General features: G+C 39.5%; 1 protein-coding gene across 1 annotated transcript in view; it reads left to right on the top strand.

The window, feature by feature from the left end:
- abcc2 (ATP binding cassette subfamily C member 2) overlaps window positions 1-12,481 on the top strand; it is a 55,063-nt gene that overhangs the window by 13,335 nt on the left and 29,247 nt on the right. The window contains exons 8-18 of the mRNA XM_084076623.1: window positions 262-452; window positions 2,196-2,373; window positions 3,571-3,825; window positions 4,490-4,555; window positions 5,607-5,744; window positions 5,923-6,069; window positions 6,653-6,737; window positions 7,674-7,740; window positions 7,835-7,961; window positions 10,996-11,172; window positions 12,021-12,188. Coding sequence (XP_083932749.1) covers window positions 262-452; window positions 2,196-2,373; window positions 3,571-3,825; window positions 4,490-4,555; window positions 5,607-5,744; window positions 5,923-6,069; window positions 6,653-6,737; window positions 7,674-7,740; window positions 7,835-7,961; window positions 10,996-11,172; window positions 12,021-12,188 — 1,599 coding nt within the window. The remainder of the gene's footprint in view (window positions 1-261; window positions 453-2,195; window positions 2,374-3,570; window positions 3,826-4,489; window positions 4,556-5,606; window positions 5,745-5,922; window positions 6,070-6,652; window positions 6,738-7,673; window positions 7,741-7,834; window positions 7,962-10,995; window positions 11,173-12,020; window positions 12,189-12,481) is intronic.

Here is a 12,481-nt window from a genome sequence, read left to right as displayed (position 1 = left end):
TCCACTTGATTTTGAAAACTAGACATTTATAGTTGTAGTGAATGTGCTTGGTGATTGTGTCCACTTCTTCAAAAGGTGGAACTGTATGTATTGTTATCTTCCAATACAAATTATTTAAAATGTTGTTTGCTTTGTGCAGTATAATAACCCACTATATTCACCTTTAAACCACTGTCATCATGATCACATCTTAAATATAAATGACTTATGTAAAAGCTCAATTTGTGCACTCACAAGACCTTTTTTCTATCTTTCTCTCAGGAGGAAAAGGGAAAGACGGAAGACAAGAAGAAGGAGAAGACAGAGACGAAGAAAGAAGAGGAAGATAAAGATTACCCTCGGTCGTGGCTTATCCCCTCCATTTTCCAGAGCTTCAAATGGATTCTGCTCAAATCAGCCTTCTACAAACTTCTACAAGACCTGCTGGTTTTTATTAGTCCTCAGATCCTCAAGTAAACAACGCACGCACGCACGCGCACGCGCACGCGCACACGCACACGCACACGCACACACACACACACACACACACACTAAAAAACACTATTTTGAGCATGTCATTACTGTCAAATGTGTATTCTTTTTTAATTATTTATTATTGTAAATCGTTCAATTTTATTCAAAAATGTTATAAATAGCAGATCAACAAGCTCACGAAAATGCTGTGAGTTTGTAGATCAGTTATTTTTGCTCTTTTTTTTATAAGCCATTTAGGCTATGGCTATTTGGGGGTACCTTGGCATGGACGAGTTTGGGAAGCCCTGAACTACTTTATGACATTATTGATATCAAGGTTTTTGTTAGTTTTTTTCCCAATCAGGTACATCATACCCTTTGACAATTTATCATGAGAAAAAAAAAACTTTACTTTTTATGTACAGTATATTGACGTACTTACTATGCTAAGCTTCTCTGCGTCACAGTCATTCACTGGACTTTTGCCTTTAAGTTTAGGGTTAGGATGTGACATCATTTTCATCTGCCTTTGGCTCAGGGCTTACAAGCTCATTTGAGGTAATCATTGAAGTGATGTGTGACTGAGGTGAAGTTAGCCACATAAAACTCATCAATGGCCAACCCAAATTAGTGAAAGTGTGTCATGTGTTTCTTCATCTTATCTTATCTTGTTATCGTAACACAACTGACCTCTTTCCTGAAGATTAAAGAGACTTGAAACCCAAGGCCGATTTTATAGTTTGTTAAAATGGTCAAACTATGTCAAGGCTCGACCTTATAGTACACTGTGATGTAAGCAACGCAGCTGCCGCTAATAAAATTAATAATTGGTGTGTTAGGGTATGTTGTGTTTACTTTGGGCGTGGTACTGTGCAAGAATTGATTGTAGTCAACAACAGTATTGCCAATACACCTTGGCACATATAAATCTAACCCACCCATTATTACTTTTATTGTTATGTATCACGGTATACTGTTAATGTAGGTCAGCCTGCCATGTTTTCAGCCTTATGTAGTATTTAAACTGTACAGGAAAATAAACTACTATATCATCCTAGGGTTAAGGCTTAAAGGGTCATGAAACCCTAGGATGATATAGTAGTTTATTTTCCTGTACAGTTTAAATACTACGTAAGGCTGAAAACATGGCAGGCTGACCTACAGTAACAGTATACCGTGATACATAACAATAAAAGCTGTGCTATAGCCGATCTAAGCTGTGTTGTGGCCTTTTAGATCTACGTATTTTCTTTGGAAAACGTTCACCTATAATAACATGCCCAAAACTGCTTAAAGTTTAAGCAGTTTTGGGCATGTTATTATAGGTGAACGTTTTCCAAAGAAAATACGTAGATCTAAAAGGCCACAACACAGCTTAGATCGGCTATTTCCACAGATCGGCTATTTCTGCTATTCATCTCAAGGTTCAGGGTTGTGCTTTTTTGTTACATCTTGTGTACAGGTACATAAGAGTAAAACTTACTTTTGTTCGGCTTCCTTCAGACAATAAAGCAGCATAGGTTATAATAATAACAATAATAATAAAACCGTAGACAAGAAAGAAAAAAGAAAGAGCACAGCATAGTAGATATTAAGTTTAAGTATTAAGGCTTAAGTGCGGATAACACCAGACAGAGGATCAGCCTGAGATCAAAATAGGTTATGACCATTTAAGACCATTGATGAATGTCCCAGCAAATTGTGGCATCTCTGAACTGAAGAAGTGTTTCTGTTTCATCCAGGCTGATGATTGGGTTCGTTCAGGACAAGTCTGCGTACGCGTGGGTGGGCTACATGTACGCAGTGCTGCTGCTCCTGGCGGCCATCTTGCAGTCTCTGCTGCTGCAGCAGTACTTCCAGCTGTGCTACGTCCTGGGAATGAAGGTCCGCACGGCCATCATGGCCGCTGTGTACAAGAAGGTAAACGTCAGTCGTGGCCATGGTATCTGTTAAAGCAAGTGTTACGGAGCTCTACATTAAGATAGCAATCATTGCTATAGAGTGTTTGTTCAGTAACAGGCCAACAGGGGTGTCCCCATTTTCCGGACGGGATGCCCATTTTAGTGATTTATTAATCCTCAGATCCCAGTGGTTGAACCACAGCGCTTCTTTCCTAATAGTTGACGCCCGGTCAAAGTTCACCAATGTCAGGCATGGACAGTAGTCAACAGTACTGTCAATGCTTGCACATTAGCTCGCCTAAATCTTAACACACCCATTATTAATGGAAAAGCCTGAGTAGACATTAAAATGACCCCAAACATGTTTGAAAGTGAAATATCCCTTTAACCTGAACTGGACAACAAACTTACAAACCATGCCTGTTTAGTAAATAGTGTGTCCATCTGCAGTATGTGTATCCTGTTGTGTGTTGGACTGCTTGTTCACTGTTCACAATCTCAGATTAATTCAGTTTGCCCTCATCGATTGACCTCCCAGAATTGCCATTTTTACCTCTGCCTCTATAGGACCAGATCAATTCCTCTTACTTAAAGATAATAAGCCCCCACTTCTCGCCCCTCTCTCCAATCAATGACCAGTGTCTAACAAATACAAAGTATGCATCATGTGTGTTCCATTCATCCTGGATGTTCCATTCGATATTCCCTTTATTCTTGGCCCCTCTCCATTGAGTTTTTCAGTGGGCTGCTTCATTCAATATCTATTCACTTCCTCCCTAGTAGGCTACTGCAGGTGTAATGCAGCTAAACAGCAGTGTTGCCAGATTTTGCAAGAGAAACAAGCGGCCTGGTCTATGAAAACAATCCCAAAAGTAGCGACTAGGCTAAGTTTGATCAGCCATTTGACAATAGCACATCTACAAGCTCACATGTAGATAATGCTATTTTCAAAAAATATGTTTTTAAAAGTGAAATATTTTTGAATATTTGTGAAACATGTTAACAACACAAATCTTTTATGGGGTACCTGGCACAACATATTTTCAGATCTGGGGTCTGCGGACAAATACATCTGGGGGTCCTTGACATGGAAAAAATGTGGGAACCACTGGTTTAAAAAACCTTAGGAAGCAAGCCCAAATAAGCACTACACTTTAAAAACAAGGAATAAGGTGACTAAATAACAATTTCTTTCTCCGTCCCTCTCCTCTCTCAGGCCCTGGTGGTGTCGAACGACGCCCGCAAAGAGAACACCGTCGGGGAGACGGTGAACCTGATGTCGGCCGACGCCCAGCGGTTCAACGACGTCACCAACTTCATCCACCTGCTGTGGTCCTGCCCTCTGCAGATAGCGCTCTCTATCGCCTTCCTGTGGCTGGAGCTGGGGCCTTCGGTCCTGGCTGGCCTGGCCGTCATGGTGCTTATGGCACCGATCAATGGCCTGCTGGCCGCCAAGTCCAGAGGCATCCAGGTTAATATATAGAGATGGACCCATACATTTTTTTCCCTTCCCGATACCGATACACATGACTTGCAGGGTCCATTTGGTTCCATTTATACACTCTCAGAGTTGGGGGTCACACTGGCATACTCGCAGATGCCGATACCAGAATTTTTGGCAGTATCGGCAGCTTTTCCAATACTGGTGTCGGTATTGAAAAAACAAGCCCTATTCTTTGTTGTAAGATGGTATTGCATGGCGAAAATAGCCAATCTACAAGGTCACAACGCATTGCAATGTTACGTGTTATGCCCTTGTAAATCGGCTACTTTCTGAAACATTTGGACATTTTCTTTCCGTCAAATATGACTTTCTGTGATTCAGGTTTTTCTTCTGATATCGATAACACTTTCACATTTTGTCCCTTTTTTTAAATGACTGGCTTAATAAAAAAGCTATTATAGTGTTAGTTTGTAATATTCTGTTTGTAATTATTCTGCTTGAATAAAGAAGGCACTGGAGGAACTGATGATTGGAGCCAGGGTGCAAGGCAAGAGCGACAAGGTTTCGATGTCAGGTTACGTCTTTGTCAGGTCATGAAGACACTGATGAAGATGCTCTTTGTGCCTTCTTTATACAGCTCTGTGTGTCTGCTCCTGAGATGCACCTTTTGTTTCCCTCTTTCCCTTTTCAGATGGAGAACATGAAATATAAGGACAAGAGGCTAAAAATAATGAATGAGATACTGAATGGCATCAAGGTGAGTGCCCTTTCACTCATCAAAGTTCCCATCAAATGAATAAAACCGAGCAAACAAATCATTCTTGGTATTTGGGTGCAGTCCATAAGAAATGAGCCGACCTGCAGTATGCTTGTTTGTTCAAAAATGCCGTTTATCCATACAGGTACAAATAAAAAATAATACTAATAAATCTGAAATAGGGCTATTATATTGATATTGTGATATGAGACTACATATTGTCTGGGATTTTGGATGGTATGGCCTAAGTGTTGTCTATTCCTGGCATTAAAGGCTGCAATACAGTAAAGTGATGTACGTTTCTGAACTGAACTGACTGCCTTTACCCACTTAGTTATTATATAGGCGTCACTGATGATTATGTATCAAAACTCTCATTGTGTTAAAGCACCAATAGTCATCCCCACAATATTGATATCAAGGATATATTGTTATTAAAATTAGGTTTTGTCCATATCTCCCAACTCTATTCTGATCATCTAATAATCTTCCTGGCAGATATTTTACATTCACATTTTCATAGAGATATGTGATTTGACTAAACCGTCTCTGTCGGGTGGAAACCTCATATGGCCAAAACTGTTACTTTTCAGATTGCTACTTTTGATGCTTTTGTGTGACGCTGTAGTATGATCAAGTAGGGCGTTACGAAAAAACACAAAAAGTGAATATACGGAGAAAAGCGGTTTCTGCCCGACAGCAACAATATTGTATAGTATACTACCATATGGTTGCTATGCCTCAACTTACTGTATTGGCCTTGTTCTGAAAGCCTTGTTGTCTGTATGGGTAAGCAGGATGGGTGGAGGAGGATAGTAAAAGGTTTCTTGAAGTCTTTCCAAAACAAACAACACACACACAATTAGAAATGTCAGGCAGACCTTCATTATCCTGCACCCACCACCTGCTGGGGATTGATTATTGGCTTTTGCTACAGAAAGTGGGGTCCTTTGTTCCTCGATGTTATGAAACGCCCTTCCCTTTCCGCATCCTCATGCTGCCTGCTCTACTCTAAATGCCACCACCCCCAAACCCCCCCCCCCCCCCCCAGATTCTGAAGCTGTACGCATGGGAGCCGTCCTTCCAGGCACAGGTGGAGGGAATTAGGGAGGAGGAGTTGAAGGTCATGAAGAAGTTTGCCTACCTCAATTCTATCTCTACTTTCATTTTCTCCTGCGCTCCAGCTCTGGTGAGTCATGAGATGACATGATGATGTGATATGACATGGGATGGAATGAAATGACAATGAGATTGATTAGATGAGATGAAATGGCATATGTGGGGGCACGGTGGCGCAGTCCAGGACATAACATGTCCAGGTTCCAGGAACCTTGTTTCTCAGTGTACTGACCGGTTTCTTTGTGCAGGTGTCTCTGGCCACCTTTGCGGTGTTTGTGGGAGTGAGCTCAGACAACATACTGAACGCTGAGAAAGCTTTCACCTCCATCGCTCTTTTCAACGTCCTTCGATTTCCCCTCGCCATGCTGCCCATGCTCATTGCTGCAATGGTTCAGGTAGGGATCGGAGACACAATACTCAAGTACTGAATATGAACTATTCTCATTGACGGCTCTCCACAGTGCACATACTGTAGATACAGTTTGTCTGTAATTGTATAACCGTTAATTGACTAAAGCCTACATTATATTTTGTCATACGACTGTGTCCCTGACTCCCTCATCAAAAAGCTTTTCAAACAAAATGTGTTTGTACAGCATGGCTCGATATGATGCTAGACATCTGCTAATGGTTCTGTCTGTCTGTCTGTCTGTCTGTTTGTTGTCCGATGCTAATCTTGCAAACCGCAAGACCAAGCAGCGCCAAAGTTGAACACTGTCATTGGGCCAGACCACCACATTATTTTTGTATTTGTTTGAAATATTTAACTTAAATCTTTTAATGGAAGTCAACAGGGGTTGGCTCGGGCTGGAATCTTGACCATATATGGAGTCGTAGGTCATAGATGTGTCATATTATATGTCATAGATGACTGAGATCATAGACTAGCCGCACAAAGGTTGAGATCTAAATGGGAGCCATGTCGTCAATAGACCTCATCTTATTTGTTTGAAAATTATATAAACGTGTGTCTTTTAGACAACAGTGTCCAGAAAGCGACTGGAGAAGTTTTTGAGTGGTGATGACCTTGCCGACGATATTGTACGCCACGACTCCGGCTTCAGTAAGTCCATCCTGAGCTTCTATATACATAGAACGTATATATCGTTGCCTTAACTCTGAGAGAATTGTTTAAGGTACTTGCAAGTGTGTTATGTCTCCTTTCAAAACTATATCTTCTGAAGGCTTTACAATAATGGAAAATGCATTAATGAAAGTCAAATCGACAATTGATGAAAGAACAACAGGATGAAAATAAATACGTAGTGCACTCATACAGGTTTAAATGCTATACTGAGTAAAACCGTCAACCTTAAGCCTCAGCATTGTAAACAGATTAAAGACCACTTAAGCCCTAGTTTTGTACTACTACGGATGCATACTGCTGTAATGGTGAACATTGCTGATCTACAAGTTCACAGTACATTACAGTGCAATGCATTGTGGTGGTTTTAGTTAAGAAGAGACCTGAAGCCCTACATATTGGAAGCATAGCAACTCAATTACAGCCGTGTAAGTTTAAAAATATATATTTTAAAATCAATACCATATGTAGCTGACAAGCAACAGAGAGATACCCAAATTGATGCAATAAAAGCCCATTCTGCCCATTTCTATAATGCATTATAAACATACTTAAACATAATCTGCATTATATGCAAAATGTACAGGGACGTGCCACGCTGATATATTGTAACCCATACAGCACTAGAGTTGCCTAGAAACCAGTTTCACAGGGATTCCGGATAAACGAGCGACCTTGGAGATGGTTCTGCACCTTTCAAAGTAGACTTTTACCTTCTGAAGAAGTGGAATGGCGCCCCATTTATAAAGAACATCACACATCTGTATGAGTTTTTCTTTCACATCAATGATTGTGTGTGTGTGCGCGCATATGCCGTGTGTGTGTGTGTGTGTGTGTGTGTGTGTGTGTGTGTGTGTGTGTGTGTGTGTGTGTGTGTGTGTGTGTGTGTGTGTGTGTGTTATCTTTGCCTCTCAGACACTGCTGTGAGCGTGTGTGATGGTTCCTTTGCTTGGGAGAGGCAAGCCGATGCTATGCTTAAGAAGTAAGTGTGCTTCTCTGAGGCGACGTTACACTTTCACAAACGCTTCATTTCACAAAAGTTAGTTTATAAAACATTGTGTGTGTGTGTTTGTCAGTGTGTCTTTGGACATAATGCCAGGTCGGCTGGTAGCTGTAGTTGGACCTGTGGGGTCCGGAAAGTCTTCCCTCGTGTCGGCCCTGATGGGGGAGATGCACAGTGTCAAAGGCTTTGTCAACATCCAGGTGAAGTTTTGTCAACATTTTCTATGAAGCCCATGTATGTAATGCATACATATTATGCATTACAATTTGCTTATAACAACATATAATTATACTTATAAACACTCATAATCATAATGATTTCTAACAATAATGCTAACACATTTTAAAGCATTTTATAATTAGTTGAAAGGCGATTATGATGCAGATGTACACCTTGTAAGTCATTATAAAATGCTGTTATGTGTTATGGCATTGAGTATAATACTGCAATGCATATAACTATAGATAATACAGCGTTATCAGAAGATTATAGCTCATTATAAGTATGATTATAATGCATTATAGACCTAAAGTGTTACCAACTTTTCTCTTTATGATATTAAGCAGTACTGTACCAGTCCTATGTGAGTTTACATGAAAACAAAGTTCTATCTACCAATTCCTTCTTTACTCCATGACTACATACCCTCTTCAAATGTCATCAAAGAAAATGAACACTTTTTAGCACACATTAACACTACGTTAAAAATGACTATCCACTGTTACAGAGGGTGTTTCAAAGGCCCATTTCTGAGACTTGCCAAATGTAGCACATGGCACACACACATACATCTGCCAAACCTTTTCCAAAGTATCCTGTGGTTCATTTAATGTTCAAGGAAGCCACTGGATTCCGTTGAAAATCATCTTGCAGAGCCTTGAAACTTGCTTGAGATATATAATCCAACACACTTAATATTATTGTGCAGTTGTTGTTTTGTTTTGTTTTGTTTTGTTTTGTTTGTTTGTTTCTAAAAGTTGCATTATTGCATTTCTATGCAATTTAACCCTTGCATTGTGTTAGAAAACTGCATCCACTTGTGGTGTTAGCGGGTCAAATTTGACCCGTGATATATATCAGCCCAAAATACTCAATTTTTTTTTTTTTTCATAATCTTTTTTCTCTCACCTTATAGCTGACTTGTAATGCATTCATATACATGTAAACACTTATTAAATGATTATGTTGGGTTAGGGCTGGGGTTTCATTTTTCAATATATCTCGTTTTCTAATATAAAACTGTTAAAATTCACTCATTAAATTTCCTATAATGAAGGCAATGGATAATGATGTTATCTAGCTATAATAGAATAATTAAGAATAATAATTAGAACACACTTTCAAAAAATATATATAAAAATACTTGTTTTAGTTTTTTTTTTAAATGTTAATATTATTACAAATAGTGACACTAGTGGTGTTAGGGTAATTTTTGACCCGTATACCATAGAAGTAGGGATGGGTATTGGCAACAATCTCACGATACGATACGTATCACGATACTTGGGTCACGATTGCGATATATTGCGATATATTGCAATATATTGCAATATATTGCGAATACATATATCACAACTACATATTGTTTATATATACACTACATATTGGGTAGCTGCAGATCTGTGATAGGTTTTTTGAATGTTTTTCATAAAACCTGTGTCTGAAAAAAAAAAAAAAAAAAAAAAAATCAATTTTTTTTTTCAAAAAAATCGCGATATCGATACTGGAATATCGATACAGTATCGCGAGATAAAATATCGCGATATATCGCGAAATCGATAATATTGCCCATCCCTACATAGAAGGTAAAAAGTAATTTATTTTTCATAAACTCAAACTTTATTTTACTCCTAATAGCAAATGCTAATTGAAGACAAGTCTCTCTCACGCTCAAACATGTAAACATTGAATATTGACAATTTGGGGGGAATTGAGCCACACTTCTCTGCCAGGTCATTTCGGACCCTAACACCACAAGTGTCACTTCTTTTTATAGAGACCATTAGAATGAATTAAAAGGATGATAAATAATTTTGTTGCGTTAAAATGGCTATTTCTGAGGATATCATGAAGCCTTGTTCTAATAAAGAAATGTAAAGTGTACCTTTTACCTATTTATACTTGAAAACGGGTCAAAAATGACCCTAACACAATGGAAGGGTTAAAGGGGCTACACCATGAATTTCATTTTTTTTTTCATTTTTTTTTTTTTTTTTAACATTCAGTCATTCATGCTCATTTCATGGATTTCCTGAATGGGCGTGTCTGAACAGGCCATTTCAGAATGGCAGGGCAAGTGATGTCACTTGCCCTGATTTTGCATTGATGATGGCCAGACAGAATTGCTCAGTAGCTCCCCCCTGCCCAATAGGACGTTTTGGTATTGCAGCTGAAAAAGCTTGGAATGACAGACAGTCAGATTGTGAGAAAAAATATCTGGATGTTTTTTAGGCTTACAACCTGTTTAAAACGTATTAGGGGGCAATATTTATATATAATATACATTTTTTTAATTCATGGTGTAGCCCCTTTAAATGCATAGATCTGATAGCTTTGAAATGTCTTGCTGAAAACAGTCCCTGAAGAAAAGCTTGATCTACAGTATGAATCAAATTGAATCAAATTGGTAACATTTTGAAAAAAATTAACAAACATTCAATCAAAAAATAAAGCCATCATTCGGAATATTGTCATGGGCGAAGGGTAAATTGAAAATGATGTACCAGTACCGGTATGGTCCTTTAATATTTCATCCAGCTTAACCCATTCATATGAATCTAGTTCATGTGCCCGCCCAACTACATGCAGACCTGGGGCCGTGACTGTGTCTACAGTCCCCATAGCCTGTGACAAAAAATACTAATAAACAGCGTCAAATTGGGAAAAGTGAAAAATAAGTCCCTGCATATGCCAAATGTCAATGCACAGGCACAGTTTCAGATCGACCGGTCAACCCACTGAGGTAAATAGGAAAGGGTGGACCGTCTTAATTGAGTGACAGAGTTTACAAAAATTGATACTCATCTTTATCAGTTTCCGCCTGGGAAAATTATGCGTCTTCAGTACCTGCATATGTCAGTGGTCAATGCACACGTTCAATTTCATATTGATTGACCAACCCAATAAGTAGAAACATTAGGATGGACAGAAGAACTACATTTTATAGTAGGATAGGATGACTCATCTACCATTTCCTTTCAGTCTTGCCTTTCAACTGTATATCTTTCTCTCTAGGGTTCAGTGGCCTATGTGCCCCAGCAGGCCTGGATACAAAATGCCACTGTGAGAGACAATATATTGTTTGGCTCTCCCCATGAGGACAGGAAGTATGCAGAGGTGCTAGATGCATGTGCCCTGACCCCCGATCTGGAGCTTCTACCTGGAGGAGACCTCACTGAGATCGGGGAGAAGGTAAGGGATGAGTCAGGCTATTTACTTGTATTATACTTGGCCTCTCCTCTCCTCTCCTCTCCTCTCCTCTCCTCTCCTCTATCTGAGAAGACCATAGTGGAATGGACCACACCACACGTAGAAACAAGCTCTGACTTTTCTGTGATTTTATACTTTGGCGCTTTTACAACTTACAATTTATTTGTTTTATTTATTTGTTTTTTTAATTTAAAAACAGTACAAAGGTAACAATTATTAAAAGACACAGAAATATACAAGGTTCTCACCTAAAATAATAAACAAGTAGTAAGTAAATCATGGTAACATAAACATAACATAAGACACGATAAACAACAAGACAACAACAAACAGTGTGTGTGTGTGTGTGTGTGTGTGTGTGTGTGTGTGTGTGTGTGTGTGTGTGTGTGTGTGTGTGTGTGTGTGTGTGTGTGTGTGTGTGTGTGTGTGTGTGTGTGTGTGTGTGTGTGTGTGTGTGTGTGTGTGTGTGTGTGTGTGTGTGTGGACGAGTGCATTGTTGTCTTTACTCTGAAAGCGAGGTTGCAGGTTTTGCAGGTCTAAACCTTAACCTCTCCATCTGGTTTCCAGGCAACCATGATCGTCACTGTATACATCATGGTCATGAACAAATAGCTGAATGTGTGTGTGTGTGTGTGTGTGTGTGTGTGTGTGTGTGTGTGTGTGTGCGCGTGTGAGCCCGTGCGTGTCTGTCTGCACATGTGTGTCTGTGTAGAAGTAGGGCTAGCCTACCTTAGGAATTAGGTAGCAGACGCTCTTATCCAGAGCGACTTCAAATAAGTGGCTTTTAATTGTCTGCCAAATAAAGTATTCTATTCTATCTTCTCTTACAGGGAATCAACCTGTCGGGGGGACAGAAGCAGCGTGTGAGCCTGGCCAGAGCAGCTTATAGCCAGGCTGATATTTATTTGCTGGATGACCCTTTGTCTGCTGTGGATTCTCACGTAGGCAAACACCTTTTTGAGAGAGTGATTGGACCCAATGGGCTTCTAAAAGGCAAGGTCAGTGCTAAGACCAAATTGCCTTTTTTGTTGTTGCTAAGAATGATATGCCAGTGGTTACCAACCCGGGGACCCGGGGCCCACTGGTGGGTCGCAAAGGTATTGCAAGTGGGCCCCAAAATAATTGCCAAAGCACTAAGATTTTAATTATGTAAAAAACGTGTCATGTACAAAAAAAGTGTCAAGGTATTTTTTCTTGAAACCTGTTTTCATAGTGATACCAATAAGAACTTAAATTATATTACTGATCCAAGTCGGAACACCATCAAATGATTGATGATTAACATAAGCAT

The sequence above is a fragment of the Gymnoscopelus microlampas genome (genome assembly GCF_963454915.1).
Source record: "Gymnoscopelus microlampas genome assembly, chromosome: 13".
NCBI lineage: Eukaryota > Metazoa > Chordata > Actinopteri > Myctophiformes > Myctophidae > Gymnoscopelus > Gymnoscopelus microlampas.
Note: the sequence above shows the minus strand (reverse complement) of the source record. Positions and strands in the feature narration are given on the sequence as shown.